The sequence below is a fragment of the Erythrolamprus reginae genome, chromosome Z, assembly GCF_031021105.1.
Source record: "Erythrolamprus reginae isolate rEryReg1 chromosome Z, rEryReg1.hap1, whole genome shotgun sequence".
Lineage (NCBI taxonomy): Eukaryota > Metazoa > Chordata > Lepidosauria > Squamata > Dipsadidae > Erythrolamprus > Erythrolamprus reginae.
In genome coordinates, this window is record NC_091963.1 from 1351901 (window position 1) to 1379829 (window position 27929).

At 44.3% G+C, this 27929-nt stretch overlaps 2 protein-coding genes across 2 annotated transcripts; one reads left to right on the forward strand and one right to left on the reverse strand.

The window, feature by feature from the left end:
- Positions 1–434: 434 nt before the first annotated feature.
- Positions 435–4528, reverse strand: LOC139154836 (cytochrome c oxidase subunit NDUFA4-like). The gene is made up of 4 exons (XM_070729845.1): positions 3678–4528; positions 2986–3074; positions 2118–2178; positions 435–701 (listed from the first exon to the last, which is right to left on the reverse strand). Exons 1-4 carry the CDS (start codon positions 3774–3776, stop codon positions 645–647), a joined length of 306 nt encoding a protein of 101 aa, XP_070585946.1. The 5' UTR covers positions 3777–4528; the 3' UTR covers positions 435–644.
- Positions 4432–27656, forward strand: LOC139154835 (EH domain-containing protein 3). The gene is made up of 6 exons (XM_070729844.1): positions 4432–4846; positions 13001–13177; positions 16032–16129; positions 20817–21229; positions 23544–23708; positions 25065–27656. The coding sequence occupies exons 1-6, from the start codon at positions 4620–4622 to the stop codon at positions 25590–25592; spliced, it is 1608 nt and encodes a 535-aa protein (XP_070585945.1). The 5' UTR covers positions 4432–4619; the 3' UTR covers positions 25593–27656.
- Positions 27657–27929: the final 273 nt, after the last annotated feature.

The following is a 27929-nucleotide window of genomic DNA, read 5'->3' on the forward strand; positions in this document are numbered from 1 at the left end:
TTCATTTAGTGACCATTCAAAGTTACAATGGCTCGAGAAAAAAGGGACTGGGTACCATTTTTCACTTTTACCACTTAACGACTGTCGCAACATCCCCGCTCATATTATCCCCTTTTGCAACCTTCTTCTGACAAGCAGGAAGCCAGATTCACTTAACAACCATGTCGCTAACTGAACAACGATGAGGCTTCACTTAAGAACAGTGGTGAGAAAGATCGTAGAATGAAGCAAAACTCACTGCACAATTGTCTCACAAACATTTGGAGGGCTCAATTCTGCTCCAAAATCAAGGATTAAAAATTACCAGCATTTATATCTGCCGCTACAGATTATATTTATCTTGTTTCCATCTCTAATAAATAATATTTTTGAAATGTTTTTAAAGTTTAGTAAATCCCGCCGTGGAATTATGGAAATTGAAGTCCCACTGATACTTAAATTTTCAAGTGGTTTATTAATTTTAAGCATGCATTAAAATTATAACATTATTGAATTGTTGAATCACATGAATTATTTTTCAAGGCGATCTACACAAAAATCTCATTTCCTGGATTGTGACAGGTGTACAGAGTTGTGCGGTCAGCTTCAGGAAGACCTTTGTTGGGACGGCCTCTGCGAGGGCGGTCGCAAAAAACCACCTTGTTTTAGAAGTCAGGACGGTCCTTTTGCAACTTGCTATAATCCATATTGACAGCAATGAACTGGAAAAAAAGAAAAAGAGAATAATGAAGAGGAAAGTGGCAGCTTTTCCAAAAAAAGAGGGGAAAAACTTCAAATCAAATGCAAAAAATATAAATTTAAAATAAAAACACTTAATTATTTTGTACTTCCTTGGAGTCCAATTTTAAACCACAATATGGATGACTGCAACTTTGTTAAGTGGCCTTACTATTGATTTGCACAGCACTTTTTAATCCTGCTGTAAGTCGATCCGCAAACCCTAATATGTAGATGGACAGAACTTTGCAACAGGGTGAAAAATTTCCCAGTCACCAGGAGAGAGTTCTAGTCCTGTCTTAGGCAGGAAAGCCAGCTGGGTGACTTTGGGCCAATCACCAGGAGACAGGGAGTTCTAGTCCCACCTTAAATAAACAGAATAAAAGAGAATAGCTGAGTTGGAAAGGACCTTAGAGGGCATTTACTCCTTGAGCGAGGTAACACCTATAACGAAGGTTGTAAAGCTTAGAATTTAATCCGCTATTATCGTCTTTTCATTTTTGTTACCCTGGCTGAATCCTTAAGCTAATTTAAATCTAGCCCTTTAATCCATATCCTTTATGATGTAAACCCTTGGTAAAATTCAAAATAAAACACTTTTGAGGGAGACAGCCCCTTAAAATAACAGAATAATGGACTCGCAGAGTTGGAAGGTATTGTGGAGGTCATCTAGACCAGCCCCCTGCTTTGAATGCCCTGGCAAAGCCTGTCATATACTGTTGTGGTTCCGTCTGAGGCCCCTCCGGGAACGGCTGACCTTCTGTCGGTTTCCAGCTCAGAGGGAGAGGCTGAGGAACAGGAGGTGCAGACAGACGAGGAGGAATCCCAGGCTGAAGAAGAGGGAGGACAGCCAGAGTCCCACCAGGGGGAGCTCTCCTCAGCAAGCAGCCTGGATTCCTTAGAGGAAAGTGCACAAGCCATAATTGATCTGCGACAACGAAGAGCTAATCAGAGACGGAGTCAATTGGCTAAATACTTTCAGCATTAAAGTGGCAGCAGCTGGGTTTGGGTGTGGTGCTCTTGGGAAAGGCTAAAAGGCAGACCCACCCTTCCTGGCTTGTGGAGTTTTATCTTTGAGAGTCGTGGGACCTGACTGTGAACTTTGGTGTCTTGGAATCCTGGTTTGTGCCTTTGACTATTGAAACCTTGGGGGGGGGGGGGTGCCAGCAAGAAGCTTGCTGTATTGTCTGGACATCAGGACCCTGCTGTACCGTATTATATCCTGTCTGTTGGGAAGAACAGGTTTTCCTCTGTGCTTATTTTTTCCAGTTATAAAATACTTTTGGCTTTTACCAGAGTGTCTGGCTGTTTTTTCCAGTTGGTGTTGAGGTCTGGGGGAACCCAGACAGAACATATACTGAGCATAATTTTATTTGACTAAATTTCAAATAATACTCCACCTTGTAACGGTGAGTGGGATCGAGGTTGTTCCATGGCTCCGGGTTATTCTTCTTATCCCAACTAGGACAAAGGGAGAGAAAATAATCAGGACATTATGAAGGCAGTCCTCGCTTAACGACCGGTTGCTTAGTTCTATGTTACAACAGGCCTTTCAAAACTACCCAAGACCTGTTTTAATGCCGCAATGGCTGGTTTGGGATATTAAAAAGTGGAGGGGGAGGGTCATTTAATAACTAGGTAACATCATTGCGCTAGAGGAGGAGAAGGAAGGGAAGGGAGAGGACTTTAGGGTCCTTGGATGCTCTTTGAGCTGGATGGTTTTCTTCAAGACATTTAATGACCCAACTAGCAAACATCATCAGTGCTAGAAAGGATTGTATATAAAGAGAGAGCAAAGCCCACACTCCTTGTAGAACTGATGACATTCTTTAATTCGGTCAAAAGACTTCAAGAAAACCGCCTAGCTCAGAGTACCCAAGGACCCCACAGTCCTTCCTCCTCCTCCCTTCTAGCATTGATGACATTCCCTAGACCCACCTTCCCCAGGACACTTTGGGAATTCTGGGAGTTGAAGTCCAGGCAGCATGAAACATGGTCATAAGCCACTTTTTACAAATGCTACTTCAAAATGGTCACTAAATGAACTGCTGTTACATCCCGAGGGGTGCCTGTGTTAAATTTAAGTGTTCATAAAGAAAGCATGGCTGGTCCTTTTACTCCCAGTGTTGTTTTCCTGTTTACAAAAGGGGGGGGGGGGGGGATAGTCAGCTGCAAATGACAAATTCAGCTCCAGGGAATTTCTTCCAACCCCAACAACTGTGGTTTGTAGAATAAACCATGTTTAATCTGTGTGTGATGGAGACATACCTGACTTCAGGGCAGAACAAAGCCAGACGCATCAAATACAGTCCAGCACCGGCCACTGCAGTCCCCATAATTAAGAAAAGAGGAATAAGCTACCAGGAAAAAAAGTAAGTGTTAGGATTAAAAATTAGGAGCAATACAGGAAGTCCTCGGATTTACGGCGCTTTAGTGATTTGCCTGAGTCTAAGGGGAAGGGCGGCATAAAAAATCATACAAGCAAACAAAACAAACAAAAAAAGCGAGGCAAAAGATAAAAAATATGGCCCGTCCTCGCCTTAACACCTTGAGCCCCAAAGTTTATTTAAGGGAGTTCTGAAGGGAGCTTTGCCCCGTTTTCTGACCTCTTGCCACCGTCGTTAAGCGAATCCGTCTACCCCATTGACTGTTGCTGGTCAAGAAGCTGGCAAAAGGGGATCAGGCGACACGGCCTGTCATAAAGACAGTCTGGGTTTTGATCAGGTGCCGGGGGCAGTGGGGGCTAGAGTCCAGGAACCCCGTCGGGGGATTATGGGAGCTGGAGTCCAGGCATGCAAATGACCCAAGAGTGGGCAAGCACCGGGCGGGGATGATGGAGCCTGGAGTCCAATGATATATAAACGACCCCCGAAGGTGGGCTACACCGGCCGGGGATTATGGGAGCTGGAGTCCAGGCATGCATATAACCCTTGGTGCGGGGGTCCCGGCGAGCCACTCACGCTGGGCCGATGCTTGACTTGGTGGCGGAGGAAGCCAATCAGTCCCGGGCTGGAGCCGGCGGCGGCGGCCGGAGCGGCGCGAGGTTGCTGCTGCGACATGGCGGCCAAATCAATGTCAACCTAGGACTCCGCTCAGGCACTTAAGTAGACGGCTCTGCGGAGGACCAGCCTCACGAGGATGCTCTGCGCATGCGCCGTGGCGAACAAATATCTCTCGCCCTCCCTCTCTCCTTCCCCCACCCCCAAAAGTGCGCACTAAAGTAGCCAACTCTGCGGAAGACCCACCACGCGAGGTCACTCTGCGCATACGCCGCGACTGCGCACTCCACTCGGCCACCAGGGGGAAGCCGAGACCGAAAAACGGCGAGAAAATTCCCATTCAACTATGGGGCTGGGTCAGAAGGTCAGACACCACCATAGAGGCTCCGCCTAGAGCGCATGCCTTTTCTCTACCTAACCGGAAGTCCTTAGTGATGGTGGAGACACGGCTTGAGCTGGAGCGGAACAGTCGACCTCACCATAGAGATTCCTCCTAGCGCGGCATCCAAGCCACCACCACCTCGTAATAGAGTCTCCTCTAAAGCGTGGCGTTCTTTTGCTTCTACCTAGTCGAAAGCCCCATTCAATTGTTTAGCCGACCGACAAACCGCCCCCCTTGCAACAGAATGTCCTCCTAGGGCGCTGTGCTTTACTAACTGGAAGGCCCCTTGCCATAGAGCGACCGGGAAAACTGGCCCGTTGCCATAGAGTCTCCGTCCTAACCGGAAGGCCGTCCATAAGAGAGACCCTCCTCCTAGCTCAGCGTGCTCCTTTCAGAGCAGAAATTCGTTGTGTCGTCCCCTTCCGCTTCCGGGGCCGGTCTCTCGCAGGGCTGGCTTTTAAACTGCCGCCGCCGCCGCCCGGCTGACTCTTCTCTCTGTGTGTCTCCTTCTCGCCGCGGCGATGTTCAGCTGGCTGGGCGGCGACGACCGCCGTCGGAAGGACCCGGAGGTCTTCCAGACGGTGAGCGAAGGGCTGAAGAAGCTCTACAAGGCCAAGCTGCTGCCTCTGGAGGAGCACTACAAGTTCCATGAGTTCCACTCGCCCGCCCTGGAGGACGCCGACTTCGACAACAAGCCCATGGTACTGCTGGTGGGGCAGTACTCCACCGGCAAGACCACCTTCATCCGGTAGGGGGCGCCCCCCCTTTTTGGTGGGGAGGAGGAGGAACTCGCCAGATTTGACAGAGGGGGACTACAACTTCCATCACCCCCCACCCAACTGGGACCGATGGGTGGAATAGCCTTGTTGGCTTTGAAGTAGTTGAGCGATCCTCCCTGTTCAGAGTTCAAATTCGGCCCCTTTTAAAAGATAGGGGACTACAACTCCCATCATCCCTCTCCACTGGGACCGATGGGTGGAATAGCTTTGTTGGCTGGGGAGTAATTGGGAGATCCTCCTTGGTTAGAACTCAAATTGAGCCTCTTTTAAAAGATGGGGGGACTACAACTCCCATCATCCCCCCAGCTGCGAGTGATGGGTGGAATAACCTTGTTGGCTTTAGAGTAGTTGGGCGATCTCCATGGTTAAAGCTCAAATTCGGCCCCTTTTAAAAGATTGAAGGGACTACAAATCCTATCACATACACAAACCCGCTGGGATCAATGAGCGGAATAGCCTTGTTGGCTAGGGAGTAATGGACCTTCAATTGATGGCCCTTGTCTAGTAGTGTTTCTGGGTGGGGGCTTTAAGAGGGGTGTACTATATGTCCCATGATCCCCAGCTGAGCTGGATGGTGGGTATAGTCTTGTTGGACTGGAAAATAACACTTGACTTTCTTTTTTTGTAAAATAATTTTAATTGTTTTTCTCCACAATTTATTCATATTTATACCTTAATTCTTAACAAAATACACATTATACTTTTCTATTTTTTTTAAAAAGAAACCCATGTTTTAATTTGCATCTTTTATACTTTTAATTATCTGCCTGTTTTCCCCTTTATGCCATAATAACACTCTCCTCCTATCTCCCCTCTACCTTCTTTCTCCTCTCCCACTTTCTTACTTCCCTCTGCTCCCCTTCTTCCAATCCTTCTCTACTTCCTTATCTCCCTCTTAAACTTTCTCTGAGTGTCTATATTCACAATCCGCCTTAAAGTTAACAGACAGGTATCTCAATTAATGTAATTATTGGTGCTTCTCTTAAGCTCCTTTGTTTCCTCCCAATGTCCATATCTATACTTATTTCTTATGTTTTCCTAAGTATATTAACTAGCTTAATGCTGCCTCCTCAACAACTTAAAGAAAAAAATATAAAAGAAAAATATTACTTGAAAATACCATACTGGTTATCAATAATAGAAGCGCTAATGTACCTGAGTAGATTTAATTGGGGAAATATTGCACAATATAAAGATATTTTAATAAATGAGGGGGAACTGAAATCTACTCAAGAATTAGAGAAACAGGGAATAAAGATGGAATAACACTTGGCTCTCAATGGGTAACTCCCACCCGATGTTTCTCAAAGCTGGGCCCTTTTCAGAGGAGCAGACTACAACTCCCATGATTCTCCCCAGCTGGGATTGATTGGCACAAGACACTTGTGATGGGGCTGGGAGTCAGAGTCTCAGCCCTCCTTTGATAGCTGTCATTGAAGGCTTCTCAAAAGGGCTCCCTTTCTTTAAGAGAAGTGGACTACAGTTCCCATCATCCTCCCCATGGGATGGATGGGTAAAATGGCCTTTTTGAGTTACGAAGTAAGACTCCACCTTCAATGGTTCGTTCTCAAATTTGGATACTATTAAGATGGGGGTAGAGAGACTACAACTCCCATCATCCCCCCCAACTGGGATCGATGGAGGCCAAAAGCCTTCTTGTGGTGTCTGTCTGTCTGTGTGTGTAAGACAATAATGCTCAATCTTTGATTGATGGCCCCTGCCCAGCCTTTCTCAAAAGGGGGGAAATAGCCTTTAAGAGGGGTGGACTACAACTCCCATGATCCCCCCCCCACTTGGGATGAATGGGGAGAATAGACTGATTGGGTTATGGAGTAATGCTCAGCCCTCAGTTGGTAACTCTCACCTGAGTCCAAAGAGGGATGGACTACAACTCCCAGTATTCCTGTGCCTGTTATAGGGGAGAAATGCTCATAATAAACAGAATCAATAAAACAGGAGAATTGGAGTGTTTCGAGCATTTGGGCCATAAATGCAATTTATTTCTTATTGATGCTCTCTGAGCTTGGTGTTTTTCTTGGAGACGTTTCATGAGCCAACTAGGGAACATCATCAGTGCAAGAAGGGAGTGGGGTTTATGGAGAGGAGGAAAAATAGTAGGAAATGGAAAGAAGGAAGGACTGTGAGGGGCTGCGTACCCTGTGAGCTTGTTGGCTTTTTTTGCAGGTGTCTCACAACCCCACAACTTCACAATCGCTCAAACTCAGGCCTTTCTTCCTGTTAGCCCCTCATAGGGAAAAACAAAGCCCCCCCAAATTAATTGTTTGCTCTGCTTTCTCTCCCCTGGCATTTCTTACTCTTGGCCTGGTAATTGCTGATTCCTCTTTCTCTTCCCCACGTCCCTCCAAAAATGTTGACCTTTCACACAAAAAATATGCCCTCCCAGGAAGGTTGAAAAAAATTAAATAAAAATTAAAAATTGATCCATGCAGGAATTTTTTTTAAAAAACACGCAGCCAGAATAATATGAAAAAGCAAGCCTTCATCCAATCTCAGAAGCCATTACTGAAGTTGAGACGATTTGAATTTAACTTCCATATTCTTACCTTAAATGCCTGCAGAAATTGTGAATGCTCCAATTGTCCTTTAAAAAAAAAACCTAGATGTTTCAAATTGTATAGGGCAGTGATGGCAAACCTATGGCATGGGTGGTATGTCGAGCCCTATCTGCTGGCACGCGGGCCATTGCCCTAGCTCGGCTCCAACATACATGTGTGTGCCGGCCAGCTGATTTTTGGCTCACACAGGGGCTCTGGGAGGCCGTTTTTGGCTCACAGAGAGCCTCCAGGAGGATGGGGGAGGGTGTTTTACCCTCCCTTGGCTCCAGAGAAGCCTTTGAAGCCTGGGGAGGGCGAAGCACGAGCCTCTTGGGCCCATCAGAAGTTGGGAAACAGGGTGTTTTTGGCCTCCAGAGAGCCTCCGGGGGGGGGGCTATTTTTGCCCTCTCCACGCATTGAATTATGGATGTGGGCACTCACACTCTTTCAGCACCCGAGGAAAAAAAAGTTTGCCATCACTGGTATAGGGTGTAGAAGACCTCCAAGGTCCCTTCCAACTCTGTTAATCCATTCCATTCCTTATTCTATTCTGTACGCTATATCCTATTCTATTTCATATTAATATTGATTGTTTCTTCATTGCTTATTTGACCCCTAGGACAATCATTAAGTGCTGTACCTCATGATTCTTGACCAATGTATCTTTTTCTTTTATGTACACTGAGAGCATCTGTACCAAAGACAAATTCCTGGTGTGTCCAATCACACTTGGCCAATAAAGAATTCTATTCTATTCTATTCTATATTACGTACTCTGTTCTCTATTCCTTTTATTCTCTATTCTCTTCTAATTTCTCTTTTATATTTTATTCCTATTCCATTCCTTTCTTCTTCTTTTTTTTCATTCTGTTCCCTTTCTATTTCATTATTTTATTGTTTGGTTTTATTTTATTTCACTTTGTTTTGTTTTGTTTTACTGTTTTATTTTATTTTCTTGTTTTGTTTTTATTTATTATTTTTCTTGATTTTTTTGTTTTCTTTTACTTTTATTTCTTTGTTTTTATTTATTTGGTTTGGGTTTTTTTAATCATTTTATTTTTAATTTTCTGGGGGGAGTTCTTACTTTAAAACACACCTCTTGTGTCCATTACACGTTGGGTGGAAATTAAACAGGGAGTCCGGGAGTTACAATTGTAATGAACTGTGCCCGCAACATGATTCAATAGCAATAACATTTAGATTTATATACCGCTTAAGAACATCAGAGGAGCCCTGCTGAATCAGGCCAAAGCCCATCGAGTCCAGAATTCTGTGTCCCACAGTGGCCCCTCAAATGTCCATGGGGTCTTGAGCAGAAAGAGAAGGCAAGACCCTCCTTTTCCCCTGACCCCAAACAAATGGTACTCAAGGGAACCCTGCCTGCCTCAACCAACAGAGAGGCAGCACATGGACATCCGTTTCAATAACCACCATGGATACACTTGGCATCCATGAATCTGTCTAATCCTGCCTTGAAGCTATCCAGGCTGACACCTGTCATTACCTCTTCTGGAAGGGAATTCCATCAACCAAGGACCCTCTGGGTGAAGAAATATCTCCCTTGATTTGTCCTCACTTTCTGACCTATGAACTTTAGGGAGTGTCCCCTCATCTTAGCATTGTGTGATAGAGAAAATATTTTCTCTATCCACCTTTTCTATCCCATGCATGATTTTATACCCTTTGATCAAGTCCCCCCTTCAACGCCGCCTTTCAAGGGTGAAGAGACCGAGGCGTTGCAACCTGGTTTCATAAGGGAGGGGCTCCATTTCCTTCATCATTCTTGTTGCCCTTTTTTGCATCTTTTTGCCTTTACAGCCTCTCTAAGCGGTTTACAGAATCAGCCTATTGCCCCCAACCATCTGCGTCCTCATTTTACCCACCTCGGAAGGAGGGAAGGCTGAGTCTCGGCCTTGAGCCGCTGCTGAGATTTGAACTGCTTGGCAGCTGGTGATCAGCAGAGGTAGCCAGCAAGTGCTGCACTCTGACCACCGCATCCTCAGGGCTCCATAATGAGCAATAATCCTCATTAATAATAATAATAATAATAATAATAATAGTAATAATAATAGTAATAATAATAATAATAATAATAATTTATTAGATTTGTATGCCGCCCCTCTCCAAAGACTCGTGACCATAGTTCGCTCTAAGCTGAGCAGTGAGCAATCGCTCACTTAAAAATCATCATCAACTCAGAGTTTTCCAAACCTGCCCAGAAGCCGAGAGGGAAAGAGTGAGAGGGAAGGAGAGAGAGAGGAAGAGAGGAAGAGAGAGAAACAGATAGAAAAAAGAGAGAAGGAAAAGAGAAAGAAAAAGAATGGGAGTAAGGAAGAGAGAAAGAAAATCAAAATCTAGTTTGAAACTAGCTCAACTATTTAAGTGGCATTTTGATATTGATAGAGTTGCCCTATTGTGAGCTCACTGTTATAGACACACAGTACAGGATTTTATTTTGAAATTCTCTCAGGCAAAACAGGGTGAGTTTTTTATTTATTTATTTATTGATTGATTGATTGTTTGTTTATATGTTTATTTGTTTATTTATTATTTCTGTGCCACCCAGTCCCGAAGGGACTGCCGCTCAGACACTATACTTTTCCGCCCACCCCCCCAAAAAATTAGAGGGAACACTGCTCGTGACCCGACAATTCTGGTCATGTTTCTGTTCCAATTTTGTTATCCTTTTTTTATTTTTGCAACAGTTAATGGCAAGGCCTAGGGGAAGAGCCTTCTCTGTGGGGGCCCGGCTCTCTGGAACCAGTTCCCCCTGGAAATTCACACTGCCCCCACCCTCCTTGCCTTCTGTAAAAGCTTAAAGAGTCTTCGGAGAGGGGTGGCATACAAATGTAATAAATTATTATTATTATTATTATTATTATTATTATTATTATTATTATTATTAAAGACAAATTCCTTGTGTGTCCAATCACACTTGGCCAATAAAAATTCTATTCTATTCTATTCTATTCTATTTATTCCGCCGGGCTTGGGGCCATTTAGACCTTAGCCCCCTCGCCGGCAAGTGTATTAGTATGTTTCGCTGAGTGCATGGTAATGAATGATTTTAAATCTTATAAGTTAATATAACATATAAAAATATAAGTTATATTACTTATATTCAGTAATATAACTTAAAGTTTTTTAGTTATATCAATTGGATTTTTTAGATATGTATATGATATGTGGTTTTTGATGTGTTGCGAGCCACCCCGAGTCTCTGCAGAGGGGCAGCGTACAAATCCAATCAATCATTCATTCTATCAGTCAATCAATCAATCAATAGTCATTAAGCGAATCCATTGTTGGATGGGGGCGGGGTGTTTGCCAAGAACTGGAAATAAGTTTCCTGGTTTTCAGCACAAATGTAAATTGTGTATCAGATGTTCATGGGAATGTTGTGAACGGCCATTCCTATTGCGACTTTATTGGGTTAACGGTCGTAACTTTGAGGACTGCCTGCATGTCACTTGAAGTGGGTAAGGCCGACTGGACGGAATCACTCCATGAATGCCCTTCAAATTGAAACTCCCATGTCTTCAATCACAATGTGATAGTCCTTGTTTTACGACTTCAGTGAACCCTGACATTTCCGTCATTAAGCGAGACGGTCGTGAAGTCAGTTCAGGCCCACTTGGGGACCTTTCCTGCCCCTGTTACTAAGTGGATCGCTGCAGTTGCTCTGTTGGCCACGTGCTCGTCAGAAGGTCACAATTTTAGATCACGCGGCCCCACATTGTATGATCGTCACAAACATGGGTCAGTTGCCAAGCATCTGAATTTTGATCACGGGAGCTATTACGGCTTCAAACGGTCGTAAGTGTGAAAAATGACCCATAGTAGCTTTTTTTCAGCCCCGTTGTAATGTTGAGCCATCACTAAACAAACGGTCGTAAAGCGAGGACTACAGTTGTGCATCCTAGATTCTGTGTGACAGCACCAACCTGGTGTTTTTCCACGACAAACCAACCTTATCATTAATAGCAGATAATTTCATTGCCTTTATTCTTTTATAATCCTTGTGATCTTTGAACTAGGTTCATCGTTGCCCCTTGAATCTTGATAACCTTCCTTTGTCCAGGTACAAACTACGCTTTAACCATGGTTAATGATTAATCAAATTAGTGGTAATTCATAAAAGAGCTTAGCTTTGTGTGGGGTGTGTGTTTTTTTCCATCCGGAGTTCCTTGTCGTCTTTGTCCATTATACAATCACCCTTCGGATGATTAATGTAGGAATTCAAACAAACTAAGTTTCACTATAGCTTTTCATTAAAAGTTCTGTGCTGGATAAGGATGAGGGTCGTGAGTGGCTGCAGGGAGGCCCAACTGGTTTGTGATTTCCCCAGTATATAAATTTGTGGGGGTGAGTGGATTAAAGTTGCTTCGGGAACACAATGGAGAGAAAAATTGAGTTAATCTGAGACAAGGAAAATTGTCAATCTCAGCATGTTGCCTGGGGAATTCTGGGAGTTGAAGTCTTTCAGCTGCCAAGATGAACAAACCCTGTTCCAGCCTCTGAGAAACAGAGCTGGCCTGTTTTTCCAAGGCCAGCAAAGCACAGCTGGAAAGGCCCATCCAGCTGTGCCTTGAGCTCTTCTCTTCACTGGGAAAATCCAATTTAGATGAAAAGTCTCTCTTCAATCAAAACTGGCTTCTCGTTCTCACTCCCCTTAAACTTGGTTTGTTGGTCTGCTGAGTCAGATCCACTCGGTCTCCCAAAGTCGTCTTCCACCATCCTCCTTTGGCTGCAATACAAACCACAGTCCACGTTGCCAATTCGACTCTGATAATAGGGGTCGTCCTCAACTTACGACGGTTTCCGTCGCTGTGCGAGAGGGTCGTTAAGCAAGTTGGGGGCCCTTTTGGATCCCCTCACTCACCACCGTTGTTGAGTGAATCCCTGCCAGGGGTGTGATTGAGTGGCACAGTTAAATAAATTTTAGCTGCTTCTTCACTTCAGGTTGTCCTCGAGTTATGACCGAGCCCAAAATTTACATCATTAAGTGAAACATTTGTTAAGGGAGTATTGTTCCATTTTATGACCTTGCTTAACATTTATTTGATGTTTTTTATATGTTGTAAGTTGCCCCGAGACTTCGGAGAGGGGCACCATAGAAATCCAATAAATAAATACATTGCTGGCTTCTGCCACCAATCATGGCTTGTGTAATTGATGTCTGGTTTCAGATACCAGTGGCTGGTTTCTGATACTAACTATGTTGTGTCTGCTTCATACCTGGTTTTTGGTAACAGTGATGATTTCTGTGCTTGATGTCTGCTTTCTCAAAGCAATGGTGGCTTGTCTGTTTGATGCCTGATTTCAGGTACCAATTCTTAGTTTGTCTAGTTTCAGCTACCAATGATGGCTTGTCCGCTTTGTGCTACCAGTCATGGTGTGTGTGCTTGGTGTCTGGTTTGTGGTACCAACCATGGCTTGTCTGCTTTCAGGTACCAATCCAGGCTTGTGTGTTTGATGTCTGATTTTGGATGCCAATCATAGCTTGTGTGCTTGATGTCTGGTTTCAGGTGCCAATGATGGCTTCTGTGCTTGAAATCTGGTTCTTAGGTACCTACTGGAGCAGGATTTCCCTGGGATGCGGATCGGACCCGAGCCCACAACGGACTCCTTCATTGCGGTGATGCAGGGCGACGTGGAAGGGATCATCCCTGGCAATGCGCTGGTGGTGGACCCCAGGAAGCCCTTCAGGAAACTCAACGCCTTCGGCAACGCTTTCTTGAACAGGTCAGTCTGGTGCGGCATTCTGAACTGGTTTGACTGGGAGGAACTGGGTTTTTTAAGAGGCCTGGGTAAGGTGGACCTGGTCACTGTCGGTTCTTCGGCAGCGTAGCCTGGTTTTCCTTACCTGTCAATCACTTCAGAAATATTACTTTTCACCGCAAGTGGTCCTCACTTAATGACTGCTCACTTAACGGCTGAAGTAAGAATGGACACCTTCATGACCTGATTTTGTAATTTTCACTTTCTCTTCCTGTCTCTCTGCTTCCCTCCCCCTCTCTTTCTCTTTCATTCCCTCCTTCTCTTTCATACTCTTCTTCTCTTTCATACTCTCCTTCTCCATCTCTTTTTTGCTTTAGGAGGGAGGGGTGGGCTTTGTTCTATCCCGGGCCTAAGCAGATAGAAAACAAAGGCGGAAATCACACACTGATATTTCAAATCAATCTTTTTATATACACTGCTCAAAAAAATAAAGGGGACATTAAACAACAGAATATAAGTCCAAGTAAATGAAACTTTTGTGAAATCAAACATCTCCACTTAGGAAGCAACACTGATCGACAATCAATTTCTCATGCTGTTGTGCAAATGGAATAGTTGTGCAAATGAAATATTCAATGAGAATATTTCATTCATTCCAATCTAGGATGTATTATTTGAGGGTTCCCTTTATTTTTTTTTTGAGCAGGATAGAAATGCAGGTGAGTTCTTCTCGGCAGCTTTTTGGTGAGAGTAATTTAAAGATAAGAGTCCAACGCATAGTTCCCTCTAAGCTGAGCAGTGAGCAATCGCTCACTTAAAAATCATCATCAACTCAGAGTTTTCCAAACCTGCCCAGAAGCCGAGAGGGAAAGAGTGAGAGGGAAGGAGAGAGAGAGGAAGAGAGAGAAACAGATAGAAAAAAGAGAGGAAGGAAAAGAGAAAGAAAAAGAATGGGAGTAAGGAAGAGAGAAAGAAAATCAAAATCTAGTTTGAAACTAGCTCAACTATTTAAGTGGCATTTTGATATTGATGGAATTGCCCTATTATGAGCTCACTGTTATAGACACACAGGACAGTATTTTATTTTGAAATTCTCTCAGGCAAAACAGGGTGGGTTTTTTATTTGTTTGTTTGTTTATTTATTTATTTATTTATTATTTCTGTGCCGCCCAGTCCCGAAGGGAGTGCCGCTCAGACACTATACTTTTCCACCCACCCCCCCCAAAAAAAATTAGAGGGAACACTGGTCCAACAGCTAGGCTCCTGCTTGAGATAAAAGTTATTTGGAATTCCTTCATGAGATAAGGAGACTCCAATTTCAGGGGCTTATTTTTACAGCATCTCTGCAAGCAGGGCACTTTTACACCAAGGATTTTTAGCAGGGAAATAACAGTTGGCTGGCGTAACTTGGCTGAAACCTCAAACAGCATCTGACTCCATTACAAAACGTGGAAACTCAACCCTGAATTTCCCATCAGCTACCCTTAAATACCTATAGCAAGTGGTCAATAATTCCCTAGAGTTGACAAACCACAGACTACTTCCTTTTCCCATACAAGTATTCTTGTATTTTTCTTAGTCTTCTGAAGTGGGCATCTACAGGGTGTGGACAAAAAAATGGAAACACGTGACAGTTTGGCATCATAATGTTTGAACATGTTCAAATCAATCAAAACTTGACATATTTTAATGTTTTTAAATTCTGTTATTTGATATGTTTTTTTAAACTAACTTTGTTTTTTACAGAAATTTAAGGAAATGGGTTATAACCTTCTAGAAATGGCAGAGCTCTCAGACTTTCAAAGAGGCCAAATTGTTGTTGCTCGAATGGCAGGCGCTCGTGTCACAGAAAGTGCCCGAATGTTTGGCGTTTCAAGAGCTCATGTCTCAAAAGTCATGGCTGCTTTTGAAAGAGAAGGGAAAACGTCCTCAGCCAAGCACAGGTCTGGCCTGAGTTGTCTGAGAGAGACCGTTGGACTTTAAAGCGAATGGTTAGAGCGGATCGCAAGACCGCAGCTCCTAAAATCACTTCAAAGCTCAATAGACACGTAGAGAACCCAGTTTCCACAAAAACCGTTCAAAGGGAGCTTCACAAATCTGGATTCCACGGAAGGGCTGCAAGGTGTTTCCATTTTTCTGTCCACCCCCTGTAGCAAAGGCTCCTGGCCTTCCTCCTCCTCTACTGTCCTTGGCATCTCTGCCACCTCTGGTGGTCCTTCAGGTTCACCCAGGTCTATGTCTCCCTCACTCTCACTCTCTGCATCAGCTGGCAACCCCACTGGCCCAGGGTACCAAGGGGGGCCTGGATCCTCCACCTCCGAATCTGACATTACCAGAGGCAGACGAGGAGCCCTCACAACTGCCTTTAACTCCCAGGATTTATTAGCCAGGGTGTTGTGGACATTCTTGGGACATCACAAATTTCCCCAGGGAGCATGGAGTGAGTGAAGGAATGAATTAGCTAGTTAGTTTAGTTAGTTGGTTAGTTAGTTTAGTTAGTTAGTTTAGTTGGTTTAATTGGTTTAGTTAGTTTAGTTAGTTTAGTTAGTTGGTTTAGTTAGTTAGTTAGTTAGTTAGTTAGTTAGTTAGTTAGTTAGTTAGTTAGTTAGTTAGTTAGTTTATTAGATGTATAGGCTGCCCTTCTCCAAACGGACAAGAGTTGAATTCTGGGAGTTGGAGTCTTTCCTCCCCTCTTTAAAGATGCCGTCTGGGGGATTATGGGAGTTGGAGTCCTTCCCTCAATTCGGAGTTCCTAAGAATCGTGCCAAAAACGTTATGGGGAAGGATCCATTCCTGCAGTAGATATGAGCTACATTCTTTTTCTCTCCCCAATAATTCAAGGTTTTTTTCCCCCCTTTCCCCTTTTTTCCCCTCTCAGATTTGTGTGTGCCCAGTTGCCCAATGCGGTCCTGGATAGCATTAGTGTGATTGACACCCCCGGAATCCTCTCCGGAGAGAAACAAAGGATTAGCCGAGGTGATTATCATTTTCCGTCTGGCTTTTTAACTAGGATAAGTTAATCGGAAGGGAGAATAGGGAGGGACCCTGGAGGTCAACTAGTCCAGCTGGGCACGGGTGCAAATCTGTGAAGTTGTGTAACCCTGTCCCCTTGTCGAATCTCAGCTTGGGCAGGGTGTGCAAATGAGCCCGTGGTTTGTCATCATTCCCACAATAGTTTTGGAAAAGCAGAGTTAAACACACACACACCATCCCCAAATCAGGTCTGCTGTTTCCTTTTTTTTTTTTTTTTTTTTTTAATCAGGTCTGTGACGGGCTCACTGGTGGGTGTGGCTGTGTGGGCGTGGCCATACAAGTGCCGCGATTTGGTCGTGAATGGATGGGCGTAGTCAACTTGAGTGCTGCCGGGTGGGTGTGGCCAACTGACTGGGCATGGCCATCCGTATCATCAAGTGGGTGTGGCAGAGTGGGCAGGGACATCTGAGTGCTGCCGGGTGGGTGTGGCCAATTGAGTGGGCGTGGCCATCTGTGATGCCAGGTGGGCGTGACTGGATGGGCGTGATCATCTTGAGTGCTGCCGGGTGGGTGTGGCCAATTGAGTGGGCGTGGCCATCCGTGTCTCCAGGTGGGTGTGACTGAGTGGGCATGACCATCCGAGTGCTGCCAGTTGGGCAGGGCGGGATGGATGTGGCCGTCTGAGTGCTGGCTGGTGGGCGTGGCCATCCATGGGTGTGGCTGAGTGAACATCTGAGTGTTCCACCACTAGGTGGCCTGAGTGGCTGCAGCCATCTGCTATGGATTGGTGTGGTCACCTGAGTGCCCCTGGATTGGTGTGACTCAGTGGGCATGGGTGTCCGAGTGTCACCGGGTGGGTGTGTCCATCTGAGTGACCTCAGGTGGCTATGGCTGAGTGGGCGTGGATGGGCGTGGCCATCTGAGCATCAACAGATGGACGTAGGCATCTGAGAGCTGCCGAGGGGAGCATGGCAGGATGGGCGTGGCCAGGTCATTTTGTGATGTCCTCCAATTGTGCTAAATCTGATTTTTCTGGCCATTTCTTTTTCACTGGTTTTGTTCGTCAGCAGGTAGCTGTTCTACAGGTAGTCCTTGACTTCAGGGCCATGACAGAGTCCCAAATTTTCTTGCCACCGTTATTAAGTGATTCCCTGCAGTTGACATGGTTGTTAAGGGAAGTAAATCCCCATGGTGAATATTGGCAGTGCAGGCAGTCCTCAATTTATGACCGAAATGGAGCCCATTTCTGTCGTTAAGGCAGACGTTTGTTAAGTGAATTTGGCCCCAAAGTCAAGGATGGCCTGCCTCTTCCAATCGGCGGGTGTGAGTTCCTTCTCGTTGGTACCTTTGGAATATATTTGTATTTGTATTTATTAGATTTGTATGCCAATATATCATTCGGCAAATGAGCTTCTCTTTCTCTTCATTGGGACTGGGAAGAATGTATAATAATAATAATAATAATAATAATAATAATAATAATAATAATAATAATAATGATAATAATAATGATAGTAATAATAGCAATAATAATAGTAATAATAATAATAACAACAACAACACAAAATCCTGCACATTAATCTCATTTGTTGTATATTACTGGTTTTCATGAAAATAATAATAATAATAATAATTAATAATTAATAATAATAACAATAATATAGTAGTAGTAATAATGATGATGATAGTAATAATAATAATAATAGTAATGATAATAGGAATAATAATACTACAATATCCAGCATATTAATCTCATTTGCTGTATATTAATGTTTTGTGTGATGATGATAATGATGATAATAATAATAATGATAATAATTGTAATAATAGTAATAAATTGCACTACTCCGAGCATCATACATTTTAGGAAGATACAGTACTTTGTTCATTGCTAGGACGCTGGCAACAATCCATACCAGCCGTTAGCACCAGTCAATAGTGTTTGTGACACTTAAATGTTCAGTTGACTAAGTTTCATGTTTAATGAATAAAAGAGATAACAATAGTAATAGTAATAATAATAATAATAATATTTGTGACACTTTTTTAAAAGTTCTGTTGACTAAGTCCCATGTTTAATGAATAAAAGAGATAACAATAGTAATAGCAATAATAATAGAAGCAATAGTAATAGTAATAATGATATTTGTGACGCTTTTTAAAATGTTCAGTTGACTGAGTTTCATATTTAATGAATAAAAGTGATTGTTGTTGTTGTTGTTGTTGCCTTTGGCGTAATTCTCTGTCAGCAAATTTCCCCCACTGATCGTTCTAAAACCTAAATTGTGTCAGGCCGTGTTGTGTGTCTTACAAAAGCTTCACTGTGGGTTTATTAAATAATAGATAGCCTAGCGTTGATCAGATATTCCGGAATTTGGTGACCTACGTAATTCAGTTAAGGAGGTGACTCATGCTGACAGTGGGTCCAGATGAAATAAGAGCTCCAAGGTCTTCAGAATAGGATTGCTGGTAAACCTTTAATTGAATTGAACAGTAACACCGGAACAAGAGTGGGAAGGGGCGTTGGAAGGCCATCTAGTCTAATCCCCCCCAGCACGAGTAGACCATTTCGGACAGAGGGCAGTCCACTCTTGAGAGCTTTCAGTTAATTTCATTTCACTTCAGTTAATTCAATTTCATTGATTTCATTTTTTTAAAATTTAATTTACTGTATTTTTCAGACTATAAGATTCACACACACACACCCCAAAGAAGTGGATGAAAATATCTGTGCATCTTGTAGAGTGAATATTGCATTCCGGGGGGGGGGGGGGTTTAGTGTGGCGCCAATCAGCTGTTCTAAGCGGGCGGGAATCATCACAGCTGCTGCCTACCATCTTTCCCCGAAATTAAGACCCTGTCTTATATTTTTTTGGAACCCTGAAACAAGCATTTGGCCTTATTGCCATGCACTCAAAAGATGGATTGGGTTTATAATCCAGGGGGGGTCTTATTTGGGGGGAAACAGGATATTGCTGCCTATTGCCTATATTCACTGGCAAACGGGTCATGGTGAATGGGCTGCAGCGGCAGTAAACAGGCTATGGTGGCAGCGAACGGGCCACAGCGGTGTCTAATGGGTGGTGGTAATGCCAGCCACCTAGAACAGCTGATCAGCGGTATTCCAGGAGGCAACTCCAATCACCAATCAGCTGTTTGGCAGCAAACACCAATCAGCTGTTTGGTGGCATTTATATGCCACCCCGAGTCTTCGGAGAGGGGCAGGATACAAATTTAATAAATTATTATTATTAAATTATTATTAAAGGCTCCAGTGTTCCTTCTGCCAGCAACAGCTCAGCTCAGTTGACCGTTGGTGGGTGCAATGGAGCGGAGCCCTGATGACCCACATGCTAGAGCTGCAATAAGGTGCTGGAGCTGACCAGGCTGTTTGCTGCAAGGACGCTAACCAAATGAATACTGGATGGACGCTGGGAGAGAGGGGCTGATTTCCTCTAAAGCAGTGTTTCCCAACCTTGGCAACTTGAAACTATCTGGACTTCAATTCCCAGAATTCCCCAGCCAGCGGATGCTGGCTGGGGAATTCTGGGAGTTGAAGTCCAGATAGCTTCAAGTTGCCAAGGTTGGGAAACCCTGCTCTAAAGCGAATGGTCCAGTGCGGCTTTTAGTTTGAAAAATACGGGGTTTTTTTTTTTTCATTTTGCTTAATTATTTCATTTCATTTAGTTAATTTTATTTAATTACTTCATTTTATTTAATTATTTATTTTAATTTAATTGTGTAATGTAACTTAACTGTGTAATTTCATTTAATTAAATATAATTTTTAATTTAGTTTTTTAAATTTAATGTAATGATGCAATTTAATTATTCAACTTAATTTATTGAATTTTTTGCTTTGCTTTACTCTTTGATTAGTTTAATCATTATTTAATTTAATGTATTTTAATTATTTATTTTAATTATTAATTGTTTTAATTTATTAGTTATTTTAATTTACATAGTTTTATGGTATGTAATTTTATTTAATTGCGTAATTTAATATACTTTTTTTTACTTCAGATTGATTTAACTTTTTATTTAATTGCTTCATTATATTTAATTTATATAATTTATTGCATTATTTTATTTTTAATTTAATTTGATTTTTTTAATTTGATTTTTATGAAAACTCCTGGCCTCCCATCTTACCTATAGGGGAGCTTGGAGTGACTTACATTCTTAAAAACGATAATGCTACAGAAACATAGAAACATAGAAGTCTGACGGCAGAAAACCTCATGGTCCATCTAGTCTGCCCTTATACTATTTTCTGTATTTTATCTTAGGATGGATATATTTAAAAACTTACATTTTAAAAAGAAAAAGACTTCCGATGCAAATTCTCACTTTATGAAGTAGAATACGTCCCAATTTTATTACTTTATTTAATTCCCTTTTAATATCCGGACTTCATTGTATTTTTTGGTAATAAATCAAGGCAAATATACCTCATGCTCTTTCCTCCTCCAATTTTCCTCACAATAACTACAACCCTGCGGGGTGGGCTAGCCCAAAATCACCCAGCTGTCTTTCATGTCTAAGGCGGGACTAGAACTCACCACCTCCTCCTCCAATTGGCCCAAAGTAGCCCAATTGGCTTTGTTGTCTTAAGGCAGGACTAGAACTCTCCACCGCCTGGTTCTTTGACGCTCAACTAAAAGCTCCCTCCCCACCCCCTCCCCCGACAGGCTACGATTTTGCTGCCGTCTTGGAGTGGTTTGCTGAGCGAGTAGACCGCATCATTCTCCTCTTCGACGCCCACAAGCTCGACATCTCCGACGAGTTTTCACAGGTCATCAAAGCCCTGAAGAACCACGAGGATAAGATGAGGGTAGTCCTCAACAAGGCCGACCAGATTGAGACCCAGCAGCTCATGAGGGTGTACGGGGCCCTGATGTGGTCGCTGGGGAAGATCGTCAACACGCCCGAAGTCATCCGGGTTTACATCGGGTCCTTCTGGTCTCACCCGCTGCTGATCCCAGACAACCGCAAACTCTTCGAAGCGGAGGAACAGGACCTCTTCCGTGACATCCAGAGCCTCCCCCGGAACGCAGCGCTTCGGAAACTGAACGACCTGATTAAAAGGGCCCGCCTGGCCAAGGTGAGGACATCGCTCGGAGGGTTTGTGCACTGCAGTGTTTCTCAATTAGTTTCTGTTACGCCCCCCTCCCCCAGGAAGAAGTAAACATTTCGTGTCCCCCCAACTCTCCGCCGGGACGATTGTTTGCAATATTCAGCATGTTTTCGCTGAAAAACCTCAAGCGGCTTATCAGCGTAATTGGGGTGTATTGTGTTTAAGTGATGCCTTAATTTATTTGGCTTCATGCTGTCCGCTGCCAACATTTTTAGACACAGTAAACATACCGGTCTTTTCTTGTCTCCCACCGTAGTCCCAGTGAAGCCAAGCCCTACGTACAGTTCATCATATTTCCTCATCTTAAGCTTTCGGGATACAGTGATCCCCCGCTCGTTGCGAAGGTTCCGTTCCAGGACCCCCCGCAACGAGCGGGTTTTCGCGAAGTAGCGCTGCGGAAGTAAAAACACCATCTGCGCATGTGCAGATGGTGTTTTTACTTCCGCAGCGGTAGCGAGGAGCCGAAGATTGGGGGCGGCGCGGGTGTTTTAAAACGTCGCCGCCGACATGGGGGGCTTGCTAGCACCCCCCCTAACCCGGGTTGGGGGCTCGGGGGGGTGCTAGCGAGCCCCCCATGTCGGCGGGGACGTTTTAAAACACCCGCGCGCCTTCCCAACTGAGCCCTCAAGCCAAGCGCAGAAGTTCGCCTTTGGCGCTTGGCTTGAGGGCTCAGTTGGGAAGGCGCGCGGGTGTTTTAAAACGTCCCCGCCGACATGGGGGGCTCGCTAGCACCCCCCCGAACCCCCAACCCGGGTTTGGGGGGTTGCTAGCGAGCCCCCCATGTCGGCGGGGACGTTTTAAAACACCCGCGCCGCTTCACAGCGTTCGGCTTCAGGAGACAGCTGCGAAGCGGCGCGTGTGTTTTAAAACGTCGCAGCCAGCCTGGGGGGGCTTTCCAGCAACCCCCAAGCCCGGGTTGGGGGCTCGGGGGTTGCTGGAAAGCCCCCCCAGGCCGGCTCCGATCGTTTTAAAACAGGCGCGCCGTTCTCCGCTGACTCCTGGCGAACTTCCCGGGCGAAGGGCGAAGGGCGGGCGAGCGGGTGCTGGGGGGGGGCTTCGCCCTCCCGCCAGCAAGAGGGGGAAGACCCAGGGAAGCCGCCCAGCATCTGATCTGCCCGGCGCCATCTACGCATGCGTGCCCATAGAAAAAAAGGGCACGCATACGCAGATGGTGTTTTGACTTCCGGGTTCAAAAATCGCAAATTACCCTGTTCGCAATGGTTGGGGACGCAATAACCGGGGTATTACTGTACTTAATGTTTGTCTCATGATCTCCGTCTCTCTCCTCCTCTCTTTTCACCCCTGTTAAATATTTTCCCACAGTGTCTCTTAAGGGTTTGTTATATGCGTTTCATATCTCTTACTCTGTACTGTGCGCTATTGTTTGGTGCAAAAAAAACCCCCTACTCTCTGCAGCAAAAAAAGCACGTTCCCTGAGTCACATGCCCCCCATGGCATAGCTTCTGCAGCCACCCCAGGGGGTCTGCCCCACTATTTGAGAAACACTGGTGTACTGGTATGTTTGGATAAATAGAGATGGGGGTGGGGGAGAGAAATAGTCTTCGGAGTCTTCTGAGAGGAGCAGCATAAAAATCTAATAAATAATAATAAAAGTAAAAATAATAATAATAATAAAAATAATACAGATGAGAGAGAGAAATTATAAAGAGATAGATTGGTTTGATTGATTAAGATAGGTAGATAGGTGTGGCTAGACAGAAAGGCAGGCAGGCAAGCAGATGGACAGATAGACAGGTAGGTAGGCAGACAGACAGACAGACAGACAAATAGACAAATAGAGAAATAGATAAAGAGAGATGAATGGAGGAGAGATCTGTAGATAGATATATTCTGCTCAAAAAAATAAAGGGAACCCTCAAAGAACCCATCCTAGATCTGAATGAATGAAATATTCTCACTGAATACTTTGTTCTGTACCAAGTTGAATGTGCACCACAACATGTGAAATTGATTGTCAGTCCGTGTTGCTTCTCAAGTGGACAGTTTGATTTCACAGAAGTTTGATTTACTTGGAGTTATACTGAGTTGTTTAAGTGTCCCATTTATTTTTTTGAGCAGTGTAGCAACAGACAGAAGGATGGAGAGAGAGAGATAGACAGACAGACAGACAGATAGAGATATAGAGGTTTATTTATTTATACAATTCTCCACTTTTTCTCATTTCCCCTTTTCTCCTTTTATTCCTCCTTCTGCTGCTCCTGTATTATTATTATTATTATTATTATTATTATTTATTTTTTTTTTAATTTCTTCCCTCTAGGTTCAGGCCTATATCATCAGCTTGCTGAAGAAGGAAATGCCCTCGGTCTTTGGCAAAGACAACAAAAAGAAAGAGTTAATCAACAACCTGGGCGAGATTTACGGCCGGATCGAGCGAGAGCATCAGATCTCCCCAGGAGATTTCCCCAATTTAAAAAAAATGCAAGTGAGTGGTTTGGGGGGGAGGGGAGAAAGGAGCACAGAATGCCCTGTGTCGGTCACTTGGCAATCGGCCCACATTTATGACAGTTTGCAGGCCCTCAAATTACACCCATTTGTTCCTCTCTCTCTCCCTCCCTCCCTCATTCCTTTGCCTTGTGTCCTCCTTCCCTCTTTCTCTTTCCTTCCTTCCACTGCTGTGTCCTCCTTCCTTCCTTCCCTCCCTCCCACCCTCCTTTCTTTCCTTCTCTCCTTCCTTCCTTCCTTCTCTCCTTCCTTTGCCTTGTGTCCTTCCGCCCTCCCTCTTTCCCCTTCCTTCCTCCCTCCCTCCCTTCCTTCCTTCTTTCCTTCTTTTGCTTTGTGACCTTCCACCCTCCCTCTTTCCCCTTCCCTCCTCCCTCCCTTCCTTTCTCTCTTTCCTCCCTTCCTTCCCTCTTTCCTCCCTTCCTTCCTTCCCTCTTCCCTCCCTTCCTTTCTCTTTCCTTCCTTCCTTCCTTCCTTTCTTCCTTCTTTCCTTCTTTTGCTTTGTGACCTTCCACCCTCCCTCTTTCCCCTTCCCTCCTTCCTTCCCTCCTCCCTCCCTTCCTTTCTCTCTTTCCTCCCTTCCTTCCTTCCCTCTTCCCTCCCTTCCTTTCTCTTTCCTTCCTTCCTTCCTTTCTTCCTTCTTTCCTTCTTTTGCTTTGTGACCTTCCACCCTCCCTCTTTTCCCTCCCTCCCTTCCTTCCTTCCCTCCTTCCCTCCTTCTCTCCATCCCTCCTTCTCTCCATCCCTCCTTCCTCCCTCTGCCTTCCATGTTGTTTGTTTATTTATTCATTTATTGGATTTGTATGCCACCCCTCTCTGAGGACTCGGGCGGCTCACAACATATCAAAAGCACATAACAGTATATACATCTCAGAAATCCAATCAATGCGACTAAAAACTCCACTTCATTTCCTTTCATGGCATCTTTGTGTATCCCCTCCTTCTTTCCTTCTCTCCTTCCTTTGCCTTGCCTCCTCCCTGCCTTTCTTCCTGTCTTCCCTTTCCCTTCCTTACTTCCTCCTCCTTGCAACCACGGTGTTGGAAGGGGCCCTGGAGGTCTTCCAGCCCACCTCCCCTTCCCCCCTTTTGGCAGGAAACCCACCTCCTCCTTCCTCCTCTGCCAAATAACAGAAGAACAAACGTAGAGGTCATCTATTCCAGCCCCCTGCTCTGTCAGAGTTCCAGGTAGCATCCAAACTAGATTGTCTGGCGGCCAAAGTGGGGTCCGACATGCTCAGGCAGGAGACCCTCTAACCCATTCAACCAGGGTTTTCTGTCGCCTCTGCCACCTCCATCCTCCTCCTCAGCCTGTGTCCCATCTCTTAACGTCCTTCCCCAGGACCAGCTCCAGGGTCAAGACTTCAGCAAATTCCAACCCCTGAAGACCAAACTGTTGGACGCGGTGGAAGACATGTTGGCCCATGACATCGCCCAGCTGATGGTGATGGTGCGCCAGGAAGAATCCCAGCGGCCGGCCCAGATGGTGAAAGGCGGTGCCTTCGAAGGGACACTCCACGGCCCCTTCGGACATGGCTATGGGGAAGGAGCTGGAGAAGGCATCGACGACGCCACCTGGGTAGTGGCCCGTGACAAGCCCATGTACGATGAGATCTTCTACACCTTGTCCCCCGTTGATGGGAAGATAACCGGGGCCAACGCCAAGAAGGAAATGGTAAGGTCCAAGCTTCCGAACACCGTGTTAGGCAAGGTCTGGAAACTCTCCGACATCGACAAAGACGGGATGTTGGACGACGAAGAGTTTGCCTTGGCCAACCACCTCATCAAGGTAAAGCTAGAAGGCCACGAGCTTCCCAGCGAGCTACCGCCTCACCTCATCCCGCCATCCAAGAGGAAAATGGTAGACTGATTGACCTCTGGAACGCCGTCAGGGGGAGATGAGAAAGTTTCCTGTCTTTGTGGGGGGTGGGGGTTGAACCTCTGGAGATGTGTGGAAGATTCCACCTCTTGATGGGACAACCTTACCCAAGAGGACAAAATCGGAGATTAGATCTCAACCGTGCTTTATTGTTATGTTATGCAACTCTTCTTGATATCATATCTCGTGGCCTGGTCCCTGTCTGTCAAAGTCACGGTAGAACTTCAAGAAGAACGTCCTTTGGCCTTCAACCAAGGGCTTGATTGGATTGGGTCCATCTTCAACCGATTAAATTGCGCCTTGTAAACCCAAGTCAAGCTCTTGGATGAAATACAAGGCTTCCCATTTACACTTCGGTGTCTTGACACTTAACATTCCTGGCCTTTGGTGAAGATTTTGGGTTACCGATACGTCTACCCCGTGACTTAGCCTTCAGCCCATCGGGAACCCGTGGTCTGCCAGAAGCGGTCATCTTCGTGCATTTATCTTCCAGGGTGATGCAAAGTCTCCTTTAGAGACGTCCCAAAAGACCACGTTGGAAACTAGAATTTGGTGGTTCGTTCTCGGTTGTGAAACGGGGGACCTCCAAGATTTAAACAATGACAAAAGTTGGGTTTGGTGAACCCCTAAAAGTTCACAATCAAAAAGGTTTATGGAAAGTCGAAGCATGATCCATGCCACCAGGGTGTCTCCAACGTAGGTCCTGGCCAAGTTCTTCCAACCCATAAAACGAGTCAAATCTTCCCCGCTAGCTAAGCTGGATTTAACAACTGTTGCCTTTCATCCTATACGTACCCACCGCATGTCACTCCGCTAAGAACCGCATGTCAGCTCTCTTGCAATGTCCGCTCATTGTCGTCTCACTCGACAACAAACCACAACCTTCCTACCCTAAGGTTGCTTCTGAAGAACCTTCCGTCCTGCGAGGAGACGATCTCCCCCTTGGGTGCTCTTCAGGCGGCCCAAACTGCATCTTACACCTTCCCCAGGCGCCCCCTGCTGGAGGTTTAAAATGTGAAACTGAACCCAGAGCTGAGCCAAAACTCCTGCTTCTCATTCCACATCTCTTTTTGTGATTTTTTGTCAGCCTCATTTGGGGAGCCGGGACTCACAACTTGTTCTCACTTCGGACAGGACGAACTCCGACTGTCCCGCGAGAAACAGAGAACCCAGATGCCTATAACTTATTTTAATATTATATATAAAAAGATATATATCCCGTATGTGTGTAAAATATATATACATATATATATATATCTCCTTATTGCAATGCATTTATCATTTGTCTAAAAATAAAATAGCAAAAAAAGGAACCCCCACATTATAAAAGGTAAAGAACAAAGGCCAGAAGAAGTTTTTGTGTAGCGTTAGTCGTACACAACCAGAAGGAATTTTGGGTTGCTTCCGAAATTTGTTTGTTTTTGTGCAATTATGCTCTCTCTTTTTTTTCCCTTCTGTTTTTAATTCTTCCATGTTTTCCAATCACTAACTTCACTCCTACCTGGAAAGGGAAAAAAAGAAAATTAATCAGATTTATAGGAAAAAATATATAAAAGCCACACAAAGGGTTTTGAATGGAAGAATCAAGAATCCACAATTTCGGTGGGGTTTTTTTCCCCCCATTTTTAACATGATTTGTCCCATTTATTTGTTTTTTAAAAGTTTTATTATAAAAAACAGGGAGAAAATATTTCCTACACATGTTGCACAGTTAAATAATGAACTCTTAAATTTAAAATACAGTCAGAGAAGTGAACAGAAATCAGTGCACTCGCAGTGAAAAGTCTGTGCACATAATTATGTGAAACCTTTCCACCTTCATATTTTGCATTTTTTTTTAAATAATTTCTATTTCTTAAAGCATAGTTAGTGTGAGTGTGTGTGTGTATGTAATGGGTCTCTCTCTCTCATTAGGTTATTTTTTTAATCTCTCTTGCCTTCCGTTTTTTCTGCGATCCTGTCTTGCATTCGAAATGAAAATGTCAAAACCTCTGTGTTTTCACTGACAACTTACAAAAAATAGTCTATTAATAAAGTGAGTGGGGCATCACCTTCTCTGCGTGTTAATTTCTTTTTTAAAAAGCTCAGTTTTTATTTTCTTTCAAAAAAATGTTAAAATGAAAAACGCTCTCAAAAAAATTTCCAAAGAAAAAACAAAAGGAGCAGGACGTTTTTAAAAACTGCATTCAAAAAAGAACCAGCACATATATAATACACATATTGTCTCCTTTACTTGAATACTGATTAATAATTTACAATTATTTTAGTTTCTAAAACAGGCTCCGATAATTTACTACTGGGTTACTAATAATTTACTACTAATTACTA

Coding starts and splice junctions, on each gene's coding strand:
- LOC139154836 (XM_070729845.1), bottom strand. CDS start 3,776: ATGTCGCAGCAGCAACCTCGCGCCGCTCCGGCCGCCGCCGCCGGCTCC. Junction 2,179..2,985: donor TTGTTCTGCCCTGAAGTCAG/GTATGTCTCCAT, acceptor CCTTTGTCCTAG/TTGGGATAAGAAGAATAACC. Junction 702..2,117: donor ATCCCACTCACCGTTACAAG/GTGGAGTATTAT, acceptor CTTTTTTTCCAG/TTCATTGCTGTCAATATGGA.
- LOC139154835 (XM_070729844.1), top strand. CDS start 4,620: ATGTTCAGCTGGCTGGGCGGCGACGACCGCCGTCGGAAGGACCCGGAG. Junction 4,847..13,000: donor GGCAAGACCACCTTCATCCG/GTAGGGGGCGCC, acceptor TCTGGTTCTTAG/GTACCTACTGGAGCAGGATT. Junction 13,178..16,031: donor GGCAACGCTTTCTTGAACAG/GTCAGTCTGGTG, acceptor TTCCCCTCTCAG/ATTTGTGTGTGCCCAGTTGC.